At 40.0% G+C, this 25,004-nt stretch overlaps 1 protein-coding gene and 11 non-coding genes across 12 annotated transcripts in view; 11 read left to right on the top strand and 1 right to left on the bottom strand.

Moving 5' to 3' along the window:
- Positions 1-12,383: 12,383 nt before the first annotated feature.
- Positions 12,384-25,004, bottom strand: part of fhdc1 (FH2 domain containing 1) — a 73,905-nt gene continuing 61,284 nt past the window's right edge. Inside the window, exons 7-12 of the mRNA XM_088343127.1 lie at positions 16,950-17,020; positions 16,767-16,874; positions 16,449-16,519; positions 15,329-15,446; positions 15,095-15,259; positions 12,384-15,007 (exon numbers count right to left, since the gene is read on the bottom strand). Coding sequence (XP_088199253.1) covers positions 13,172-15,007; positions 15,095-15,259; positions 15,329-15,446; positions 16,449-16,519; positions 16,767-16,874; positions 16,950-17,020 — 2,369 coding nt within the window. The 3' untranslated portion in view covers positions 12,384-13,171. The remainder of the gene's footprint in view (positions 15,008-15,094; positions 15,260-15,328; positions 15,447-16,448; positions 16,520-16,766; positions 16,875-16,949; positions 17,021-25,004) is intronic.
- Positions 17,522-17,592, top strand: trnag-gcc (transfer RNA glycine (anticodon GCC)). The gene has a single exon. It is a non-coding gene; the product is annotated as a tRNA-Gly (tRNA).
- trnag-gcc (transfer RNA glycine (anticodon GCC)) lies at positions 17,970-18,040 on the top strand. The gene has a single exon. It is a non-coding gene; the product is annotated as a tRNA-Gly (tRNA).
- Positions 18,866-18,936, top strand: trnag-gcc (transfer RNA glycine (anticodon GCC)). Its single transcript has one exon. It is a non-coding gene; the product is annotated as a tRNA-Gly (tRNA).
- Positions 19,538-19,608, top strand: trnag-gcc (transfer RNA glycine (anticodon GCC)). The gene has a single exon. It is a non-coding gene; the product is annotated as a tRNA-Gly (tRNA).
- Positions 20,434-20,504, top strand: trnag-gcc (transfer RNA glycine (anticodon GCC)). The gene has a single exon. It is a non-coding gene; the product is annotated as a tRNA-Gly (tRNA).
- trnag-gcc (transfer RNA glycine (anticodon GCC)) lies at positions 21,554-21,624 on the top strand. The gene has a single exon. It is a non-coding gene; the product is annotated as a tRNA-Gly (tRNA).
- trnag-gcc (transfer RNA glycine (anticodon GCC)) lies at positions 22,002-22,072 on the top strand. Its single transcript has one exon. It is a non-coding gene; the product is annotated as a tRNA-Gly (tRNA).
- trnag-gcc (transfer RNA glycine (anticodon GCC)) lies at positions 22,674-22,744 on the top strand. Its single transcript has one exon. It is a non-coding gene; the product is annotated as a tRNA-Gly (tRNA).
- Positions 23,122-23,192, top strand: trnag-gcc (transfer RNA glycine (anticodon GCC)). Its single transcript has one exon. It is a non-coding gene; the product is annotated as a tRNA-Gly (tRNA).
- On the top strand, positions 23,794-23,864 carry trnag-gcc (transfer RNA glycine (anticodon GCC)). Its single transcript has one exon. It is a non-coding gene; the product is annotated as a tRNA-Gly (tRNA).
- Positions 24,466-24,536, top strand: trnag-gcc (transfer RNA glycine (anticodon GCC)). Its single transcript has one exon. It is a non-coding gene; the product is annotated as a tRNA-Gly (tRNA).

Here is a 25,004-nt window from a genome sequence, read left to right as displayed (position 1 = left end):
TTTCATTTTCATCTATTAAATCAAAACAATATATGAGGTCCCTGTTTTAAGTACTATATTTGATATTTAGTTTTGTAGTTATTGTGTAGTGTTTGTGTTGTATTTCTGGAGAAGTATTTTTGAGTGGACACACAAAATGACGTAGGGGACAATGTTGACACTAAAATAGTTTACCACTCATGGGGCCCCCCTAGTGGTTGCAGGGCCCTAAGCAGCCGCTTTGCTCGCTTATGACTTGGGCCAACGACCGGGGCCGAACTGGATACATATTTATTGAATACAACTAAAACTTGAGTTTAATAAAAAAAATATTCCAGAATAAACAAACTTAAACATTAAATAACTTAAAAACGTTGCTCTGTATAAACATTTCTCCTGTCAAAACAATACAAATTCAAAATGTGGAAAAAAATGGAAATATAAACGAAATTTGTGCTTTTCAATTGGGGAATTTTGCTTTGGTGAAAAACATTTGCTGGGTCCTCATATTCCTTTTTATCTCTTTAACTTTCTGTTTTACATTAAATTCCTCAATTATGGCCACATTAGCTCCACAAAAAAGGCACAAGGGTTTACCGGCAATGCCAGTTAACAAATATTGAGCTTCTCCTTAGTTTTGAAAGGCTCTGTTTTCCGACTCAACTATTTTCTCGGCTATTACAAAGTATTACCATCCGCCTAATCCACAGCGACAGAAACGTCACCCTGCTTTTCTCCGTTTAGCCTTCCGTTACATCGTGATAGATAAATGTTTGTCCCTGGACGTTACGTGTCTGCTTCCTGACACTAAAGACTCACTATTAATGCACAGGATACAGTCAACTCGCTTGATGCGGCAACATTTTCGGGAAGTCTTGTGGCGACAGCAGATGCGCTGCACTGTGGGATCTGTAGTTTAAGAGTTATCAGCGTTTTATAGATCCAGGACATCATACTAGATGTATATAAAATGATTTCATTCAATAATTGTACACCGGGCGGGATGTGGCTCGCAGGCCGTGAGTTTGACACCCAAGCTCTACTAAACAACCTACTACTTTACATAGGGCAGGGCAGATCAATCCAAATATTATCAATAGGTAGGCAAGTACTTGGATCGGATAGATACTGTTGTCCTGAGATCGATATTTCATTCCTCCATAGATTTCCTCAAAGCGTCGCTTTTCTATGTAAACGACAGAGGCAAGGAGGAAGCACAGCACAGAGCTGACTTTTTTTCCAACCACAGAAAAGGGAAATGCCAGGTGTACCTTGTATGGTAAGGTGGTCTGCTACTGTGACATCACCACAAATTTACATCAACATATAAAAGCCTTGTTACTGTTCCTAAAAAAATGTGGTTGTCACTTTGGCAACTGAGTCAAAGGGAGACAGTTGACCATTTATTTGCATTACAGCCTTTTTTATTCTGTAATGGGAAGTATTTTAGTTCTCTAGATCAGTGTTGCAAAGTATTTTTTTTACATTGCTGCTTTTTGATCTGAATCTCTAGGTGCTTGTTCTGAACTAGTTGTATCAGAAATATTTATTTTCATTTGTTTATACTGTTTTTATACTTTGCAATGGAATTATTTAATAAAGATGTAAACATTTATAGTGCCTAATCTTTTTGCTGTGTTGATATTAATTCTAAAATAATTCAAGGGAAGCAGAGTTAAATTATTTAATAATCATGACATTTCCAAGCATTGGTATCGATTGATACTACCAAGGTTACTTGTATGAGATCGATACCAAAATTCCTAGTATTGCCCACCCCCAACTTTACATACTGTACCTACGACATACCAGACAACATGCTAGCTAACATTCTTCTGGTGAAAACACACACACAACTTATTAGTCTACTAGAATACATATGTTGTACATGCCATAACTTAAGTCCACCCCTCAAAATTAGGTCATTTTAAAAGTTAAATCAAATTCAATTTATTTTTAACAATTTTTCCGCCACAAGCATTTGGGAGTGTAGCCAAATTATTTTGTCTTCATGTTAATAAAAAAAGTAAATATAATCTATCTAAATATATCCTAAAAACACACTCTAAAGCGCAGGTGTCAAACAGGCGGCCCGCAGGCCAGATCAGGCCTGCTAAGGGATTTAATCTGGCCCGCGAGACAACACTCAGAGAAGCGCAAGAGAAAAACAAGCTGCAGGTTGAAATATGTCAAGTTGATGTTGCCAAATCCAGGTGCCTCTCACAAAGACACTGTACTTGTATTTCTCTCTCTCTCTCTCACCCCTTTTCTCCCACTCTCTTTCACTCTCATTGTCTCTCTTTTTCTCTTCCTTTGTTGCTCTTTGTCTGTTTTGTCTTTTTAACTTTTTTGTTCTAGTTTCCATTTTTCCTTTTTTCTCTTTTCTCTTTCTCTCTTCCTACCCTTTGCACTTTCTTTTCTCTTTTCTTCCTTCAGTCTTTCTATTTCTCTTTGAATTTCTTTCTTCCTCTCCCTTTCTTTCCCCCTCTCTCCTGACTTTTATTTCTCACGCTCTCTCCCTCTCTCTCTTTTTCTTTCCTTGTCCCGTCCTCTCTTCTTTTCCCTCCCTCTTTCTCTTATTTCTTTCTCTCTTTTTCTTTCTCTTTAATCTACTGGTTCGGCCCCCGAGGGAATGTTTGTTCTATCGTGTGGCCCCCGAGTTAAAATGAATTTGACACCCCTGCTCTAAAGACTGAAGCGTCAATGCAAAAACCCTTTAGTGACCCCATGCGGCAAGAAAGCGCAGTCGACAGCATTCATGGCGTTTTTTGAGTTGCTATAGCAACAGTCCTGGTCGCGAAGAAAAAGGGCGAGAGGATTATTTACGAGCAAGATGGAGGATTTAAAAGGGGTTTTATTGCACCCTGTAAAATAAATAAGCAGCATGATGTCACACCGATAGAATGGCTCTACTGCCTATGCTTTGATGTCTTTAGGTAAGGGGTGTTGAATGGATAAAAAGGACTAAATAAGGACCGATCAGATGTTGTAAAACTTGAAAATTACACAGATAGTAAACCTACTGAAAAGCTAACATCTATCCATCAATTATCTGCATTGCTTATCCTCAGTAGGGTCACGGGGGTGCTGGAGCCCATCCCAGCTATTTTTGGACAGTGGGAAGGTTGCACTCAGTAACAGACAACTCACTTGCTCTTTTACACCTAGGGACAATAAAGAGCAGGTAATTAACCTGTCATGCATGTTTTTGAAACGAGGAAGGAAACCGGCGTGCCTGGAGGAAACCCACACAAGCATGGGGAGAACATGCAAACTCCGCACAGGACAGTTTGATCCCATGACCTCAGAACTGTGCCGCACACAGCTAACCACTGCGCTGCCTTGCTGCCCGAAAACCTAACATATATATCCCAATTTGAACAGATAAGTAAAGAAATGGTTTTTGTCCGTCAGTAATCTTCAATTTTCAACAACAAAAGACAAAATTCTTTGATTAAAAAAAAAAAATCCCCAAAACTTAAATAAAAGAAGCCCACATAATTCAAGCACAATCAGTAAGCTATATTTTGGAAAATGTGCACTAAAATCTCTTCAAAAGAAAAAAAAAAAGGAAAGGGCACAGAGAATTAAGGTACAGTGAAAACAATTCCTGGTGTAAGACACAAATATGAATCAATTTCATCTCGGGGGCTGGAGAAAACCTTCTTGGGGTCTAGATGTGGCCCGCGGGCCATGAGTTGGATATATAAGTGCTTTAGAATCAATGAAATGATTATAAATGTAATTTATATATTCCCCCACAAGCCCTGCTCCTAAAAATAATTATTTCTACAAGGAGGGAATGACAACACTCCAGCATAACTCTATAAACTTTTTTTAAAAATACTCATGGAGTACATGTTTGGCGCATATTGATGGACTTCATGACTGACAGGAAACCTGTATAATTTTCTTGTATTTTATACAATTATTTTCAAAAAATTCAGACCATTATATTCTTATAGCAGACAAGAGTCGAAATGATTTCGTTTATTAAAGCTTTACGGACTTTGGTACTTTTTGACTCGCTGCCGCCATCTCCAGGCTTCAAAGTCATGATTGCAGGCTTAAGTCAGCCCGTTCATTATGTGCCTGCAAGTACGTGAATTTCTTAATTGCACTTTTTCATATTTCTTAGAGTTTGGATTGGTGCTTGGACCCTACTTAAAACAGGCCTTTTCTTACTTTCACCATTTCCATGCTACACTACTAAATAAAAAAAACGAGAAAACACTGGGACGAGTATGAAGTCACTCTTCACCACTACCCACAGCCCCGATTCTTCGAACCTTAGGTTTTCTGCCCCAATAAGGTATGATAATTGAACGATAGATGCAATGGAAAATAAAGTATAAGGGCTCTTTGAACTCAGTTGGGAATTGTTAGAACATGTTCAATAGAGGACACCTCAAACGTCATTTTTTTGGGCCATTGGTCCAATCCAATGATTGCTGTGTATCACTGATTTTGAACATACGGCACAATCACCGGCAAAAAGACCAATATTAGTAGAAATTTCGCAAAAACAATCAAGTATTTGGAGCGTCGAGTACAGAGGCGTAATCGAGTAATTGAAACGGCAATTAGAATTAGACTTGCAGTCCCGGTAAGAATGTTTGGCACAAATAATGGAATCAAAACGTGTGAAGTTGCCCGTTTGCAACGATAGGATAGGTGGAGAAGGTTTCACAGCCATTAAAGCAGTGGTTCTCAACCAGTGTTGGGCACGTACTTTAAAAAAGTATTTTTTTATATTGTAGTTACTCACTACTTATTCAAATTCAAAGTGTTTATTGTCATATGCACAGTTAGGAACCATGTTTCACTGCACAATGAAATTCTTACTTTGGTGTCCACACGGTTACCAGCGTAAAAGTGGAAACTACTAAACTATATCCATGTCCACATAAAAGAATATTACCAATGTTAAAAAGATAAAAATACAAGATTATCTCAAAATGAGTTAAGGCAGTAAAGATAAAACACAGTTGAAAGTGACTGTAGTGTCACGAATGGAACAAGCAGTGGACCCGAATGCGTAACATTTCACACATTGAGGGATCGGAGAAGTCAGAGCCAGAGGAAAAAACAACAGCGATCTGGTGCTCGATGGGCAGGAGGAGCAGGAATCCCTCGCGAACGAAGCGTGGTCCGGGATCGGAAGCAAGTCGGGCAGCCGGGACGGAAGATGGGGCGTGGTCGGACATCAGAACAAGTCAGGTAACCGGAGACAGTCGCGAAGCCAGGGACAGACGAGCAGGATACAGGTACAGGTCGGGAACAGAACAGGAGCCAGAGTCAAAATTGCTTGCCTTGCATGTATGAAGGTTCGCTCACGGACTGACCAGGAGCGAACGAGAATGATGTGCTTAAATAGGAGGAGGACTAATTAGAGAACGATTGGCAGCTGGGGCTGAAGGACTGAGCACAGGTGAAGGCAATTCATGACATGTTGTGCATTCTTCAATCAGAAGCTGTAGCGGATCAGACAGACAAGGACCACAATTGTGTCATGTTTAGAAAGTTTATTTAGGGATGGGGGAAATGGGAGAGAGGGTCTTGGAGTGAAGAGAAATCTTGAAGTGGAGATTTGGGACTACCTTTAATGAAGATGGCTTGAAAGATGGAACAAAGAGGAAACTGGGCAACAAAGTTGCGCAGACAAACAGGTTCCGGCTGTAGCCTTTGAAGACGATCAGACAAAGGTAGGCTGTAAGCCAGGGCTTTGAATACAGAGCTTGATTGGCAGGGAATTCAGAACAGCTGGCGGTAAACGAGAACAGACAGGTGGAACAGATCAGGGTGCAGTGACAGAGCAGGAAGGTGATTGGTGCTGGTTACCGGTAGAGAGAGAGAGTTCATAACAATAAGCCACCCCCTTAAAACTGCTTTAATATAGCCAGATACTTTAAGAAATTCTAAATAATAGATAAGCGTGAACCTAAACAACGATCATTATCTAATTACGTAGATAATAAAGACTAACATGCAGGTAAAAACCTAAAAATGTAACATGTTTAAACCATTTTCAGTACCTTCAAGCAGCACTTCAATGGCACACCATTTTTGTACTTTGTACAATCGTTTCCTTCTTCAACTCGATCGATGTTGTCATTGTTTTCACGTTTCTTTCCCCTTATCACTAACTTTCTTGTGACCCAATAATATGGGCAGAAAAATGAAAGAAAACCTATAAAATCCCAATCAAATGAGATGTGATTCCTCTTAAACAAATTTGGAAGGGTCACGATTGACTGAACAGGACGAGATCAAGCAGGGCATCAACGTCATCTACTCTTCAGGAGCGTAATGGACCTTTTGATCTTTTCCTCATCTCATTGTTTTGCGAAGGCCCGAAACCCACTGGAAATGGGTCCGCAACCCACTTTTGGGTCCCGAAGCACCAGCTGGGAAACACTGTTTTAAAGGGACACTAATATTTGACCACTAGATGTCGCTGTATGGTGTAGTTCAACCGAAAACCAGAGCAAGGATGAAAGCACACAACAAAAACTCAAAGTGACCATTTTCCTTGTCATTTTGTTTGCCCTACCTTTCACATTTTAAGGGTACCTAAATCATATCAAATACTACAAAATTGTGTCTTTTATCTTCCAAAAAATGAGATATTTTTAAAGAAATACCTTCATATCCCAACATAATATTTTTGCATTAATATTAAATGCATTAGAATTTTCATTATTTAAATTGCTAACAACATAGTGAACATTGTTTACAACAAGATAGGACATGACACTCCAAGATAAACACAGAACCAAAAACTAAAAGACAAAAATAGGATAAGGAGTGTAAGGATAAATAGAAAAAAATATTTACAAGGTCGTGTTGACTGGTCAAGATTTTAAGTGCACCGTAACAATAATGCAATAAAAAAATAGTTTTAGTAGTTTAGTGCTTAATTGTTTCTTACTTTTTCCATTGCATTTCCTATTGCGGTCTTTGTTTCCGGTTTGATTTTGTTTGGACATGTCAATTGTTTTGTGGCCTTTGGTTGTTTGTTACTTTGTTCCTTGTTTTGTTATTAAATACCCTCCAGTTCTTGCTTCACTTGGGTTAACCCCGCAAAACCCAATAGTGCGATCATATCTATCTATCTATTTATCACCAACAAAATTCATCATTATTTAAGGGCCAAGAACTGACCAGGACCAATACCTGGTATCAGTATTTATCTTTCCCTAATTAAATGACGCTAAAAATAAAATATTCGAGCCAACGATATTATTCATAGAGGATGCCTACAAGAGGCAAAAATATATACATATCTTGTCTATGTGTATTCACATTTAAATTATTGACTCTTATTTGGGGGATATATTGCTGCTAATGTCATTGGACTGTTATTCTGATGCACCTACAACTTAGCCCAGTCTCCAAACACCATTTTGTAAATAGTTGCCTATTTATCCTGACATTCCTTTTTATCGCATTTTTTTCTCTTTTAAGTATTTCGTGAAATGTTTATCCTGGATTGCCAGGTTTAGTCTCGATGTAAACCACGTTCGTCACGAACAAAACAAAGGGTAGATCCAATCGGGTAACGTTTCTGACAAGTTTATTGAGATATAGAGGAAAGGCAGCGCCCGCGATCCGGTGCTCAAATGCGAAAGTGGATATTTCGGAGCAGGAGATCGTAGTGTAGTAAACGGAAAAACTGGTTGGTATACGGACAGGAGAGCAGAACGTAGTCGGGTCAAAAAACGAGTCTTTAGCCGGGACGGGAGATCAAAACGTAGTCGGGGTCAGCAGCCGTAGACAAACGGGGGAATCAGGAACGGACGGGTGGAAACCGGGTGAAAAAGCGGGACCGTCGGGAGTCAGAGTCAAAATGTTTGCCTTATAGAAACAGGTTTGCTGACGAACTGACCACAGGCTAGTTAAAGGAGTGAGCTTAAGTAAGACGGAGAACCAATAAGGTAGGCAGCAGCAGCTGGCGCCAAACGAACGGGCACAGGGGAATGTAATCAGTCATCATGACAACGTTGCTATCAATGACAATAAAGATAATTATTTAATGTCTAAACCAGGGGTGGCGAACACGCGGGTCTAGAGCCGCACGCAGCTCTTGGCCAATAAGAATGCGGCCCTTTGCCTCATCATGTTTTCTATATACTGTGGCTCTTTGCCTTGTTTCATGTTTAGTTTTTTTTGTGTGTATTGAGGATGGACACTTACCTTGAAATCAACACAAGAACAATACTTGTTGTATTGTAAGGAGAGGAGTGTGTTATGTGAAATAATGTTTTTGATTGTGTGTGTTTGTGTGTGTCCGTCTGTCATGGCAGGTCAGTGCGTGGTGTGGCTCTTTGACTCTCACAGTTAAAAAATTTGCCTCTTTGTGTCAAACTTGTTCGCCACCCTTGGTCTAAATAATCTAAAAAAACATAAACTCCAAATATAACATGCATGTCATGTTCACCTTTGTTAAGTAAAATACTCAATTACCACGTCTCCCTAATATAGAGACCCCCAAACTGGTTCTCAGAATAAAAAACGCACATTTACGCAAGCACACTGGCAATGTGCCATTGTCTCTTTTGTGTACCATCCATTTGATTTGCATCGCATACAAACACTCGGACACTCTACAGAGACTCTTCAAGTGCTGTTTATAAAGCTTTAATGGTCATAAAAATACTGTTTCTTTACATTATGTACAATGAGCAGCTATATGGAGGTATCGATATCGGAATGATGTGTATGGAGCTAATGAAGGATTTAAGGCAAAATGGCTGTTAGGTCTATGCAGGGCTTATGTGTGGTGACGGTTGCCACGGAGATGATGACACAATGCTCTCTAGGCAGACCATTTTAAAAGGCACGCTAGCTTGACAAAGTGACAACACCAGAAAAGGCAACAAGTGTCAGAGACACGCTAAGGACGATACGGTTGGAATATCACGTGCAAAAGGCAGAATGTAAGAAGATTATTGTAAAAAAGAAGAAACTGCATGCGAAGAAATTGTAACATACATGAGTCAAGTGATAGTAGAAAACATGTGATTATACAAGCGTAGTTGAAATATTAAAGCCCCTTGATGTAAAATGTGACCACTAGATGGCACTGTATTGTTTAATGCAAACAAAAAGCAGTGCCAAAGAGCACAGCGTAGCAGTAAGTAGCCAGACAAACATGGCAGCGAACTTAAGAAGGGATTCCACTATGTAAAAAATATACAAATTTCTTCACATAAAATATATGATAATTCAGGTATTTTTGACTATTATTCAAATCAATGTTTTATTTTTTATCGAATGACAGACTTTTGTACCACTAGAAGGCACAAAATATTGTCACAGTCCCTTTAAGAGTCTAAACTTAAAATTAAAGTGGAAAAATGCAGAACATTTTACAAGAGTAGGTGAAATATCAGGATAACCTTGCAGGAATAATTACGTATGAAAAACAAATCAAAATTGCAAGTTTGCATGATAAATGTATATATTTTTTAACAGTAAGAATAAAACCTGATATTTTGCAAAAGTGACCAGAATAGCATTTAAGGAAAAAAAGACAGTAATGTCTCAATTTACAAAAGTTGATAAGTTAACAATACAAATGGTACAGTAGTAGTTCAATAAAAATGTAAATTTTGACAAAATGATAGTACCAGAAAGTGTAACTTATATGTGAAACACAATATTGTATTGCTACCTGAAAAAATTTATGAACATGAACGTTCTATTTTCGAGTATTACTTCGGTCCAAATTTCACACACATTCCTGAACACAGAGTGTTTATTTAGACATAATATATCCATCCATCCATTATCTGCACCGCTTATCCTCAGTAGGGTCGCGGGGGTGCTGGAGCCCATCCCAGCTATCTTCGGGCAGTGGGCAGGGGACACCCGAAACTGGTTGCCAGCCAGTCTAGACATAATATAATTTTATTCTATTATATGTATATGTTTCTATCTATTTCCGTACATGTAAAAATAAAAAGCATTCTTTGGTAGACGAAACGAAAAGCGAATCCAGACCGTTTTGGGAATTCACTATCTTAAAGTGCAACTTTTTTCTTGTAGTATTACGAATTTTTTCTCTGAAAAAAAAAAATCATAATGACATCCTAACACTCATCTGTACATAGCCTGAACCACATAACATGCAATAAATGATGCACTCACATCTGCCTGGAATTTTATCAACATCATTATCAATGACCAGTTTAGCTAACTTCTTGACCAGATGAGTTTTAGCTACTTCACACACACTATTATTTGTAAAACAACCTGGTGCTACATTCACAGTCAAATTTCACCCCACACACACCCACAACATGATATTAACAAAAAGAACACAAAATCAAACATCACATCGTACAGTTCCTTAAATGCTGAGTTAGCATTAGCGTCGTTGTGTAGCATGCTTTCCCCAAAACAATATGGAGGCGTCCTTGAAACACTAATAACAACTAGTTCCGCACTTTGCAAAACGCATTACGTTTTTGTCTACATCTTCGCGGCTCAACTCGACTGTAAGTTTATCGTCCACGTGGTAGCCATGTAGCCTGCTAGATTTTAAAATAAAATAAAATAAAAGGAAGACGTCGGTATAAGGCGAAGCTTTTTTGCCACAGAAAGTAATCTCAAATGTTCTGTCGAATCAAAAATAGAAACAAAATTGAAAACTGGGGTACATAATAGCTTGGTGATTTACGTTTGAACGGTATTTGAAATGCAGCAATTCATTTAAAAGTGATTAATTTTCACGGTTGTCATGGCGCCCAATTGGCCCTGCCCATGTGGCGGCAGCTGCGGCTCGTTGACAGATTGGCTTCCCTTCTATTTAACCTTAGTGGTCTCACTCACCCTTTGTCAGTCCGTCAACGAACCTCTGCACCCTCAAGACGTGGGTTTTGACTCTGTCCGGTTTCCTGCCTGCGTTTCCTGTCCTGTATTTTCCCCGTCTATTTTTGTCCTGTTTATTATTATCTCCAGTTTTTGTTCCCGTCTAGTTTGTCCTGTTTAATTTCGATATCCTGCATTGATATCAATCCTGTCTGTCCCGTCCCGTCCTTTATCAACCCCATCTGTCCGATATCTGCTCAGGCAAATGGTATTGATCTCGTCCGCTTCCTGTCATTCCACGCCAGACTGCTGCCTAACGTGCATGACTCTCCATTTCCCGTGAAATAAAAGGCTTGTGTTAGAAACGTCACACATTTGGGTCCTGATCCTGTTCCGGTTCATGACATTAATGATGAAATGATTGAATAAATGGCCTACATGTTGCTTTGTGTAGCAGAATATTGAAATAAATTGAGGGTGATGGTCTTAAAATTTGATGCAGCTTTTGAATTATGGATACTTTACTATGATTCATTAAGAGGTTACAAAATCCATGTTGATTGTAACTAAGTAGTGTACGTTCTTTAGCGTCATCTGTTTATAGATTAGTTTCACGTGAAAGCTTCTGAATGCTCACTTGATTTGCACATGAAACATACATGAAACATTATTTGCATATCAAAAGCTCTTTGAGATAATAACATTTGTTCGCCTAATGCAAAATAAGACTGCCTGCTAATAAGATGCTTGAAAGGACAGATACAGCTTTGTCAAAGCTACAATATAAGAAAAAAACACTGTCATGTATTTGCATCTTTAAGAAAAACAAATGTATGGAGTATTTCAAAGGATAATCTGTTGTCTAGTGTCTCAACTAATGCCCTAGGAGGAACAAAAAAACATCAAAACCGTACAAATTTAAAGACCAGTTTAATCGATTTGTGTTAGTTAGATGTGATTACATTGATGTGTAAGTGGTCACCTTCAAATTGTCTAAATTTTCAAATGAATTCTTTGAAAGAACAGCTATTAGCAGCCAGATTTGTCATATTCACTTCATGTCAAGAACCGGAAAAGGAGGAGAACCCAACTGCGTGACGTTTCTCACGCAAGCTTTATTTTTACGGGAAATGAGGCAGTCATGCACGTTAAACCAAACGCCAGTGATTCGTTGGGCGAAAGAAGTAAGGCAGCAGTCTGGTGTTGAATGACAGGAAGCCAGAGGCTGACGAAATCGATACCAATTGTACGAGCAAAAATCAGACAGATGGGTTCGATACTGGACAGGACGGGACAGACAGAATTGATAACAGAAATAGGAGACTGGAGACAGATATCAGACAGGACGAGAATGACGGGCACGAAACCAGACACTGGAGACCGGAGACCGAAATCAAAACAGGACGAAACAGACGGGATAGCTACCGGACAGGATACACAAACGGGATACCGGACAGAGTCAAAACCCACGTCTTGCGGGTGCAAAGGTTCATTGACGGACTGACAAAGGGTGAGTGAGAGTACTGAGCTTAAATAGAAGGGAAGCCAATCTGTCAACGAGCCGCAGCTGGCGCCAATTGGGCGCCATGCCAAACGTGACAGTTCAATCGTGACAGTAAAGTTGTTCTCTGAAGTTATTATAAGTATTTATTTGTCTAAGTATTATGTAAGAAATTACAAAAACAAAGTCCAGAATTTTGAAATTATCGTCCCTTAATTTAGTACCTAACACGTTGAAACATAGTTAATTCAAAATAAAATAAAAATTGAGCGCAAAATAACTGACAGAGAAGAAAATATGAACATTTATTTGTTTAATTTTATCAAAAGTCTTAATCTTAGTCAATATAGTCATTTCTAAAAATGTGGGGTGTTATTAGCTCCTCCAAAATGTGATTTGATAAAGATTTTACTGCGTGGGTTGCACAACAATTTAAGGACAGTTGAAATGAAACGTTTACGGATTCATTTTAGTTTGTCTCAGTAAGATTCCGATTAATCTTATAATTAATGACTGGATTCAAATGGCAACACTCTAATGCCGTTTTTTACCGTAACTTACTGTAAAAGTTTAATTACCCTGTAAGATAGGACCTTTCCATAAATGACAATTGCACACATATGTATTTGTATTTTAAAGGGTTAGGATCTGGTTCTGTTGGCTTGATGAGACCTTATCTTTTGAATGAAAAATTATTTTCTGGTTCAAATGTTTTTGGTATCACGCCTAAGTGTCAGATGTTCTGTTTTGCCTCCCATAAAAACTTTGGTTAGTTTCAGTGGTGAAAATGCTTCTGTTTGACAAGTACAAGGGGAAATATAAAGACACCGGATGTAACAAGGACAACTTGCAATTATTTACTTGCTCGATTGCGTTTTATTTCCAGGTGGGCTTGGCGCTCCTGTTGGGCGTTCCCACTTCCCGAGACAGTGCAGGGGGTGTCTGGCTTCGGTGGGCGCTTCGACTGCTCCCCTTGAGACTTTGAACCCGCCGCAGACCCGTGCGGTCCTCACCGCCAGAGACGGCAAATGCCACTTTGTTCTGCTTGACGGAAGCGTGCCGAGTCAGACCGATAGAGACGTGAGACTGCGTTGACAGGCTCGGAGATTCTCTCTTGGTCCGGGAAGACGACGCAACTGTGTTCCGGGCAAAGCTGGGGACTTCGCGGGAACTCTTTGAGGCCGGTGCCTGTGAGCTGCCGCTGTCAGAGGAGGGGCCGCCAGGGACTTGTGTCTGTAAGAGAGTCCTCATGGTTGAGCGGCACATCTTTTCCTCGGGCGCCGGTTTGGGCAGGTTCCTCAAGGGTTTGGCACTGGGCTTATTGATGGATGAAGTCCTCTTCAAGTTACTGGAATCACACGCACACCTTGAGGTGTTTGCATGGTAGATGTCACCAGCCCCTCTCTGGACTTTGGATTCATCCCGAGGTAGGCTTGAGTGTCTGAAAGGTCCCAGGGTCTTATCGCTGCGTCTTCTCGGCGGTGTGCTTTGGTCGCGGGGGAGACGAGGTTCCGGAGTGGTGGGTTCCTTCTTTTTGCTCCCTGCCCTGGTCGCACGGCTAATAGGGACCACTTTCCGCAAGTTCTGGCTTTCGCTACTAGTTAGTGTCCGCACCCCACTGGTATTACTGCATGTGCCCACACTTGGACCATCACTTTTGACCTTTCCTTTTACTTTTTTGTCATTCTTCGCAAGAACCGTGTAAAAGCTTTCATTTTCCCACTGTTCCGGCAGGGCAGAAGCGGCGTCCACTGTTTTTGGGACTGACAAATCCTTAGATGGAACAGAGTCCAAATCGGCAGATGCAGAACTTAATTCACCAGGGTTGGTAATGTCTTGGTCACTTAATCCAGTGATAAGTTCGTCTTTTGAAAGGGATGAACTCTCCACTTCGGAGACATCAAGGGTGACAGAGCAGTCGGCTTCAGTTGTGTCTGGGATGTCATACGTTGGCTTTCTATTGGACAATGTTGTGTCTAAGGGTAAGGGGGTGTCACAGGTTGTCGAGGAAACTGAATTACTTTCATCCTCTTGCTTTGAAAAATCTATTGCTGTCCCTGAACACGCATCCAGAGTCCTGGAAGGGAGTCGTCTTTTTTGTTCTAAATCTGTCACCTCCACATCACCTTGATTGACCAAGTTTGGACTCTGAAGGTGAAATGCTTGTGGACCAGGAACCAAAGTGTGCCTCTCTAAGCTTACATTTATGTGGCTACCAAACGAACGGAGCAGGCGGGAGTACCCGCCGTTGTTGTTGTTGTATTGATCCTCATCAGCGTTCTGCCCAGCAGAAGAAAACCTGGCCAGTGGACTTATGGGTTCACTCTCGGCACGAGGGGAGGTAAGCTCTCGGTTGTCGATCCAAGGGGCGGTTCTGCGCTGAAGGGTGCGGCCCGACCGCGGCAGGCTGTTGAACTTTTCTCCAAACAGCTCCATGTAGCTGTTCAGTTCCCGGTCCGCAATGGACGTCAGGGCATGGCGGTGGCGGCGGGCACTGGATGAGCGTCCTGGTGGACTGTGAGGACTCTTTGATCTACCCTGACAGAAGTCTAAGAGGCCTTCCTCGGTGAGGATTCCAACGTCGTTCTCGCTGCAGCTACGAGTGAACGCCCCGCCGCCGCTGTCCTCTTCCGACCACGCCAATCGCTTTTTCTCCAGCTCCTTCAGGCGACGCTGTCTTGCCACCTCTCTCAACTCACGCTCTGTGTTGTCCTGTCGTTTCAAAAAAACAAACAAACAAATGGGCAATGATGCTTTAAACATTTAACAAACTTCAACGTTCAGAGTCAGTGCCCGGACCTTGACCGTTTTCTTGAACTTGACACAGAAGTCATGGAAAATACGAAACCCTTCGTCCAGTTTGAAGGTTTCCTTGTCCTCACAGAAGAAGTCCACCAGCGCGTTGCCTTCTTTGCGAAGCTCCAGACGACGACGTTTCAGATCCGCCAGCGTGTTCGCAGAACTCTGAAAACATTTAGAAGTGGCTAATATCGACCATTTCTTTTCTTTTCAGTGAGACATGTAGTGACAGACCTGCAGAAAAGGCTCTAGCTGCGGTAGCAACTCAGGGTCTTCCTGCACCTTCTCCTCTAGGGTTTGTATCCGACTGTACAAGGATGAAAACTCCAGCTCTATGTTCTCAACGGAGATCCTACACGGAAGGAAAATACGCTACCTCAATATCATATGAAAACACATGCAATCTATATTTGAATACTAAAATCACAACTTGTCTTTAAAAATTACGTTTTTCATGTTTAATATAATAAATATAATTAGTTTCACCCTTAGACCAGTTTGACATGTCAGTATATTTTGACAAACAAAGTGTATAAATTACTTCAAACACATCTTATTGTAACATAATTGAATTTTTCCTTGAATGTATCAAGTGAACTTTGTGTCATAACTTAAAAATATTTCATTGCTCGACTTTACTTTGATTGTTTATGATGTTTGTAAGTTTTACCGTAAATTTGAATGTCGACATAAACATTTATTTTGGCTCTTTTGTCAGGAACAGAACAGAAACAGGACCCAATTACGTTGCGTTTCTCACAAGTTTTATTAAAGGAAAGAGGAAGGGCTGTTCGCTAGGCGCTAGGCAAACACCGGATCGTGGGCGCTCTGAACGCGGAAGCGGATCTTCCGTGGCAAGCGATGTCAGTGTCAGGGGCGGTAAACAGGTCAGTAGCCGGGACAGGAGAGCAAAAACGTGGTCAGGGTCGTAAGCGAGTCGTAAGCCAGGAAAGGAGAGTAGACGTGGTCGGATCAAAAACGGGTCGAAGCCGGGGGACAGACAGGAGCAAAAAACAGGTAGGAGTCAGGGTCGAAAAAGGCTTGCCTAGTGTTAACTGAGGTTCGCAGACGGACAGACAACAGGTGACAGAAAAGAGTGGGATTAAATAGGGACAGAGAGCCAATCAGAGTCTGAGGCAGTTGGGGCCAAAGGAGCGGGCACAGGTGATTCATACAGGTAATCATGACATCTTTAACCTTTAGCTTTTAACTATTGGATAATTTAAAGGCATTTTATACTTGACTGTACTCATTCATTTCAAAATGAAATGAATTAAAAAGAATGCTTACTATTCCAAAACCTTCCAATTACTTTCAGATAAATGTACTTACAGGACTTTTGAGTTTACTTTACCTGGCTGCACTCTGGATGTGGACCAGTTTTTCCGGGAATTTTAATAGTCCTTCGTCTTTTTTCTTCGCCTCCTACAAGAAAACTCATGTTAAGTAGTGAGGTGATATTGTTAGACTAATGATTATATGATGGAAAGTTAATCAAACCAAAACAACACCAAATATAGATAATGACTTTTGTTTGTTTGCTAAAAACCTAAATCATGTTCTTTTAACACATTAGCATCTCAAACTAAAAACTTTGCACAGCATTAAAGGTTTTCAAGATTTATCCTTGGAGTATTTACATATTTAAATTACATAGTAATTTAGGAATTACCATGGCTACAAAGTGCAGTAGGTTCATCCCCGGCTTGTTCGCTTTGGTGTCGGCCAACGAGAGTAGCGACGACAGCTTGAAACCGACCGCGTTTCCTGCGTAACCTCCCTGAATAAACATCAAGCAATGGTCAAATATGTGAATTCGTTTCATGATGCTTCACTCAAAGTGATATCTACGTACCGCATTCATGATGTTTCCCGCCTGCAGCACCAGATGCAAAATGGCGTGGAGCTCGTCGCAACACATTAACTCTGTGTTAACAAATCAACGACAAACTGAAAGATGCTAATCATGGAAAATGGTCACTTGTAAATAATAATGAACGGAATTAGGCTAAATTAGTAGCTGTCTCAAGGTTAGAAAATGAATTTAAAGTCCTAGTGTCAATAGTACTGATTTTCCAGCAGTAAACATCCTTGTTGTCGGATGAAAAGCCCTTGAAATATATTATGTCCTGTCTTTTAATGCTGTGGTTTGCAAGCATTGTAATGTTTATTTATCATAAAACTTTGCATTGGTTTAAATGTAGCAGGAATCTCACCTCACTTGTGATAGCTCTTGGTTAAATTCTTGGTCTAATCATAAAATGGCAGACAAAACGATCAAGGGAACAAAATAATAAGACTATTTTGTGGTCATTTGTCTTGGATTAAGATTGCTATGTTAGCTTTGAGAAGTAAATTATAGGAAAAATCGGAACAGTTTTTTATCTGGCGGTAACCCTGTATCTGGTTTATATAAAAAAACCTCAAGCATTGGTTGTTCAGTGGCAGAATTCTCGCTTGCCATGTGGGAGGCCCGGGTTCGATTCCCGGCCAATGCATGCATTATCATCTGCGTTTAACGATTGCTACATCAACTGTTTTAAGTAGTTTGTAATCATTTGGATGGGATCAAAATCCTTATTGAAAATATTGTTTTGTTGGTTTTTACCTTGGTGTAATTTCTGGATTCGGACCATAATTTGTATATACAAGCATTGGTTGTTTAGTGGCAGAATTCTCGCTTGCCATGTGGGAGGCCCGGGTTCGATTCCCGGCCAATGCATGCATTATCATCTGCATTTAACGATTGCTACATCAACTGTTTTAAGTAGTTTGTAATCATTTGGATGGGATCAAAATCCTTATTGAAAATATTGTTTTGTTGGTTTTTACCTTGGTGTAATTTCTGGATTCGGACCATAATTTGTATATACAAGCATTGGTTGTTCAGTGGCAGAATTCTCGCTTGCCATGTGGGAGGCCCGGGTTCGATTCCCGGCCAATGCATGCACTATCATCTGCGTTTAACGATTGCTACATCAACTGTTTTAAGTAGTTTGTAATCATTTGGATGGGATCAAAATCCTTATTGAAAATATTGTTTTGTTGGTTTTTACCTTGGTGTAATTTCTGGATTCGGACCATAATTTGTATATACAAGAATTGGTTGTTTAGTGGCAGAATTCTCGCTTGCCATGTGGGAGGCCCGGGTTCGATTCCCGGCCAATGCATGCACTATCATCTGCGTTTAACGATTGCTACATCAACTGTTTTAAGTAGTTTGTAATCATTTGGATGGGATCAAAATCCTTATTGAAAATATTGTTTTGTTGGTTTTTACCTTGGTGTAATTTCTGGATTCGGACCATAATTTGTATATACAAGCATTGGTTGTTTAGTGGCAGAATTCTCGCTTGCCATGTGGGAGGCCCGGGTTCGATTCCCGGCCAATGCATGCATTATCATCTGCGTTTAACGATTGCTACATCAACTGTTTTAAGTAGTTTGTAATCATTTGGATGGGATCAAAATCCTTATTGAAAATATTGTTTTGTTGGTTTTTACCTTGGTGTAATTTCTGGATTCGGACCATAATTTGTATATACAAGCATTGGTTGTTTAGTGGCAGAATTCTCGCTTGCCATGTGGGAGGCCCGGGTTCGATTCCCGGCCAATGCATGCATTATCATCTGCATTTAACGATTGCTACATCAACTGTTTTAAGTAGTTTGTAATCATTTGGATGGGATCAAAATCCTTATTGAAAATATTGTTTTGTTGGTTTTTACCTTGGTGTAATTTCTGGATTCGGACCATAATTTGTATATACAAGCATTGGTTGTTCAGTGGCAGAATTCTCGCTTGCCATGTGGGAGGCCCGGGTTCGATTCCCGGCCAATGCATGCACTATCATCTGCGTTTAACGATTGCTACATCAACTGTTTTAAGTAGTTTGTAATCATTTGGATGGGATCAAAATCCTTATTGAAAATATTGTTTTGTTGGTTTTTACCTTGGTGTAATTTCTGGATTCGGACCATAATTTGTATATACAAGAATTGGTTGTTTAGTGGCAGAATTCTCGCTTGCCATGTGGGAGGCCCGGGTTCGATTCCCGGCCAATGCATGCACTATCATCTGCGTTTAACGATTGCTACATCAACTGTTTTAAGTAGTTTGTAATCATTTGGATGGGATCAAAATCCTTATTGAAAATATTGTTTTGTTGGTTTTTACCTTGGTGTAATTTCTGGATTCGGACCATAATTTGTATATACAAGCATTGGTTGTTTAGTGGCAGAATTCTCGCTTGCCATGTGGGAGGCCCGGGTTCGATTCCCGGCCAATGCATGCATTATCATCTGCATTTAACGATTGCTACATCAACTGTTTTAAGTAGTTTGTAATCATTTGGATGGGATCAAAATCCTTATTGAAAATATTGTTTTGTTGGTTTTTACCTTGGTGTAATTTCTGGATTCGGACCATAATTTGTATATACAAGCATTGGTTGTTCAGTGGCAGAATTCTCGCTTGCCATGTGGGAGGCCCGGGTTCGATTCCCGGCCAATGCATGCACTATCATCTGCGTTTAACGATTGCTACATCAACTGTTTTAAGTAGTTTGTAATCATTTGGATGGGATCAAAATCCTTATTGAAAATATTGTTTTGTTGGTTTTTACCTTGGTGTAATTTCTGGATTCGGACCATAATGTGTACATACAAGCATTGGTTGTTTAGTGGCAGAATTCTCGCTTGCCATGTGGGAGGCCCGGGTTCGATTCCCGGCCAATGCATGCACTATCATCTGCGTTTAACGATTGCTACATCAACTGTTTTAAGTAGTTTGTAATCATTTGGATGGGATCAAAATCCTTATTGAAAATATTGTTTTGTTGGTTTTTACCTTGGTGTAATTTCTGGATTCGGACCATAATTTGTATATACAAGAATTGGTTGTTCAGTGGCAGAATTCTCGCTTGCCATGTGGGAGGCCCGGGTTCGATTCCCGGCCAATGCATGCACTATCATCTGCGTTTAACGATTGCTACATCAACTGTTTTAAGTAGTTTGTAATCATTTGGATGGGATCAAAATCCTTATTGAAAATATTGTTTTGTTGGTTTTTACCTTGGTGTAATTTCTGGATTCGGACCATAATTTGTATATACAAGCATTGGTTGTTTAGTGGCAGAATTCTCGCTTGCCATGTGGGAGGCCCGGGTTCGATTCCCGGCCAATGCATGCAATATCATCTGCATTTAACGATTGCTACATCAACTGTTTTAAGTAGTTTGTAATCATTTGGATGGGATCAAAATCCTTATTGAAAATATTGTTTTGTTGGTTTTTACCTTGGTGTAATTTCTGGATTCGGACCATAATTTGTATATACAAGCATTGGTTGTTCAGTGGCAGAATTCTCGCTTGCCATGTGGGAGGCCCGGGTTCGATTCCCGGCCAATGCATGCACTATCATCTGCGTTTAACGATTGCTACATCAACTGTTTTAAGTAGTTTGTAATCATTTGGATGGGATCAAAATCCTTATTGAAAATATTGTTTTGTTGGTTTTTACCTTGGTGTAATTTCTGGATTCGGACCATAATTTGTATATACAAGAATTGGTTGTTTAGTGGCAGAATTCTCGCTTGCCATGTGGGAGGCCCGGGTTCGATTCCCGGCCAATGCATGCACTATCATCTGCGTTTAACGATTGCTACATCAACTGTTTTAAGTAGTTTTTAATCATTTGGATGGGATCAAAATCCTTATTGAAAATATTGTTTTGTTGGTTTTTACCTTGGTGTAATTTCTGGATTCGGACCATAATTTGTATATACAAGCATTGGTTGTTTAGTGGCAGAATTCTCGCTTGCCATGTGGGAGGCCCGGGTTCGATTCCCGGCCAATGCATGCATTATCATCTGCGTTTAACGATTGCTACATCAACTGTTTTAAGTAGTTTGTAATCATTTGGATGGGATCAAAATCCTTATTGAAAATATTGTTTTGTTGGTTTTTACCTTGGTGTAATTTCTGGATTCGGACCATAATTTGTATATACAAGAATTGGTTGTTTAGTGGCAGAATTCTCGCTTGCCATGTGGGAGGCCCGGGTTCGATTCCCGGCCAATGCATGCACTATCATCTGCGTTTAACGATTGCTACATCAACTGTTTTAAGTAGTTTGTAATCATTTGGATGGGATCAAAATCCTTATTGAAAATATTGTTTTGTTGGTTTTTACCTTGGTGTAATTTCTGGATTCGGACCATAATTTGTATATACAAGCATTGGTTGTTTAGTGGCAGAATTCTCGCTTGCCATGTGGGAGGCCCGGGTTCGATTCCCGGCCAATGCATGCAATATCATCTGCATTTAACGATTGCTACATCAACTGTTTTAAGTAGTTTGTAATCATTTGGATGGGATCAAAATCCTTATTGAAAATATTGTTTTGTTGGTTTTTACCTTGGTGTAATTTCTGGATTCGGACCATAATTTGTATATACAAGCATTGGTTGTTCAGTGGCAGAATTCTCGCTTGCCATGTGGGAGGCCCGGGTTCGATTCCCGGCCAATGCATGCATTATCATCTGCGTTTAACGATTGCTACATCAACTGTTTTAAGTAGTTTGTAATCATTTGGATGGGATCAAAATCCTTATTGAAAATATTGTTTTGTTGGTTTTTACCTTGGTGTAATTTCTGGATTCGGACCATAATTTGTATATACAAGCATTGGTTGTTTAGTGGCAGAATTCTCGCTTGCCATGTGGGAGGCCCGGGTTCGATTCCCGGCCAATGCATGCATTATCATCTGCATTTAACGATTGCTACATCAACTGTTTTAAGTAGTTTGTAATCATTTGGATGGGATCAAAATCCTTATTGAAAATATTGTTTTGTTGGTTTTTACCTTGGTGTAATTTCTGGATTCGGACCATAATTTGTATATACAAGCATTGGTTGTTCAGTGGCAGAATTCTCGCTTGCCATGTGGGAGGCCCGGGTTCGATTCCCGGCCAATGCATGCACTATCATCTGCGTTTAACGATTGCTACATCAACTGTTTTAAGTAGTTTGTAATCATTTGGATGGGATCAAAATCCTTATTGAAAATATTGTTTTGTTGGTTTTTACCTTGGTGTAATTTCTGGATTCGGACCATAATTTGTATATACAAGAATTGGTTGTTTAGTGGCAGAATTCTCGCTTGCCATGTGGGAGGCCCGGGTTCGATTCCCGGCCAATGCATGCACTATCATCTGCGTTTAACGATTGCTACATCAACTGTTTTAAGTAGTTTGTAATCATTTGGATGGGATCAAAATCCTTATTGAAAATATTGTTTTGTTGGTTTTTACCTTGGTGTAATTTCTGGATTCGGACCATAATTTGTATATACAAGCATTGGTTGTTTAGTGGCAGAATTCTCGCTTGCCATGTGGGAGGCCCGGGTTCGATTCCCGGCCAATGCATGCATTATCATCTGCATTTAACGATTGCTACATCAACTGTTTTAAGTAGTTTGTAATCATTTGGATGGGATCAAAATCCTTATTGAAAATATTGTTTTGTTGGTTTTTACCTTGGTGTAATTTCTGGATTCGGACCATAATTTGTATATACAAGCATTGGTTGTTCAGTGGCAGAATTCTCGCTTGCCATGTGGGAGGCCCGGGTTCGATTCCCGGCCAATGCATGCACTATCATCTGCGTTTAACGATTGCTACATCAACTGTTTTAAGTAGTTTGTAATCATTTGGATGGGATCAAAATCCTTATTGAAAATATTGTTTTGTTGGTTTTTACCTTGGTGTAATTTCTGGATTCGGACCATAATGTGTACATACAAGCATTGGTTGTTTAGTGGCAGAATTCTCGCTTGCCATGTGGGAGGCCCGGGTTCGATTCCCGGCCAATGCATGCACTATCATCTGCGTTTAACGATTGCTACATCAACTGTTTTAAGTAGTTTGTAATCATTTGGATGGGATCAAAATCCTTATTGAAAATATTGTTTTGTTGGTTTTTACCTTGGTGTAATTTCTGGATTCGGACCATAATTTGTATATACAAGCATTGGTTGTTCAGTGGCAGAATTCTCGCTTGCCATGTGGGAGGCCCGGGTTCGATTCCCGGCCAATGCATGCACTATCATCTGCGTTTAACGATTGCTACATCAACTGTTTTAAGTAGTTTGTAATCATTTGGATGGGATCAAAATCCTTATTGAAAATATTGTTTTGTTGGTTTTTACCTTGGTGTAATTTCTGGATTCGGACCATAATTTGTATATACAAGAATTGGTTGTTTAGTGGCAGAATTCTCGCTTGCCATGTGGGAGGCCCGGGTTCGATTCCCGGCCAATGCATGCATTATCATCTGCGTTTAACGATTGCTACATCAACTGTTTTAAGTAGTTTGTAATCATTTGGATGGGATCAAAATCCTTATTGAAAATATTGTTTTGTTGGTTTTTACCTTGGTGTAATTTCTGGATTCGGACCATAATTTGTATATACAAGCATTGGTTGTTTAGTGGCAGAATTCTCGCTTGCCATGTGGGAGGCCCGGGTTCGATTCCCGGCCAATGCATGCATTATCATCTGCATTTAACGATTGCTACATCAACTGTTTTAAGTAGTTTGTAATCATTTGGATGGGATCAAAATCCTTATTGAAAATATTGTTTTGTTGGTTTTTACCTTGGTGTAATTTCTGGATTCGGACCATAATTTGTATATACAAGCATTGGTTGTTCAGTGGCAGAATTCTCGCTTGCCATGTGGGAGGCCCGGGTTCGATTCCCGGCCAATGCATGCACTATCATCTGCGTTTAACGATTGCTACATCAACTGTTTTAAGTAGTTTGTAATCATTTGGATGGGATCAAAATCCTTATTGAAAATATTGTTTTGTTGGTTTTTACCTTGGTGTAATTTCTGGATTCGGACCATAATTTGTATATACAAGAATTGGTTGTTCAGTGGCAGAATTCTCGCTTGCCATGTGGGAGGCCCGGGTTCGATTCCCGGCCAATGCATGCACTATCATCTGCGTTTAACGATTGCTACATCAACTGTTTTAAGTAGTTTGTAATCATTTGGATGGGATCAAAATCCTTATTGAAAATATTGTTTTGTTGGTTTTTACCTTGGTGTAATTTCTGGATTCGGACCATAATTTGTATATACAAGCATTGGTTGTTTAGTGGCAGAATTCTCGCTTGCCATGTGGGAGGCCCGGGTTCGATTCCCGGCCAATGCATGCATTATCATCTGCATTTAACGATTGCTACATCAACTGTTTTAAGTAGTTTGTAATCATTTGGATGGGATCAAAATCCTTATTGAAAATATTGTTTTGTTGGTTTTTACCTTGGTGTAATTTCTGGATTCGGACCATAATTTGTATATACAAGCATTGGTTGTTCAGTGGCAGAATTCTCGCTTGCCATGTGGGAGGCCCGGGTTCGATTCCCGGCCAATGCATGCACTATCATCTGCGTTTAACGATTGCTACATCAACTGTTTTAAGTAGTTTGTAATCATTTGGATGGGATCAAAATCCTTATTGAAAATATTGTTTTGTTGGTTTTTACCTTGGTGTAATTTCTGGATTCGGACCATAATGTGTACATACAAGCATTGGTTGTTTAGTGGCAGAATTCTCGCTTGCCATGTGGGAGGCCCGGGTTCGATTCCCGGCCAATGCATGCACTATCATCTGCGTTTAACGATTGCTACATCAACTGTTTTAAGTAGTTTGTAATCATTTGGATGGGATCAAAATCCTTATTGAAAATATTGTTTTGTTGGTTTTTACCTTGGTGTAATTTCTGGATTCGGACCATAATTTGTATATACAAGAATTGGTTGTTTAGTGGCAGAATTCTCGCTTGCCATGTGGGAGGCCCGGGTTCGATTCCCGGCCAATGCATGCACTATCATCTGCGTTTA

The sequence above is a fragment of the Urocampus carinirostris genome, chromosome 8 (genome assembly GCF_059441175.1).
Source record: "Urocampus carinirostris isolate Australia breed hairy pipefish chromosome 8, RoL_Ucar_1.0, whole genome shotgun sequence".
In the NCBI taxonomy this organism is placed as follows: Eukaryota; Metazoa; Chordata; class Actinopteri; order Syngnathiformes; family Syngnathidae; genus Urocampus; species Urocampus carinirostris.
This window is presented reverse-complemented; position numbering and strand designations above follow the sequence as displayed.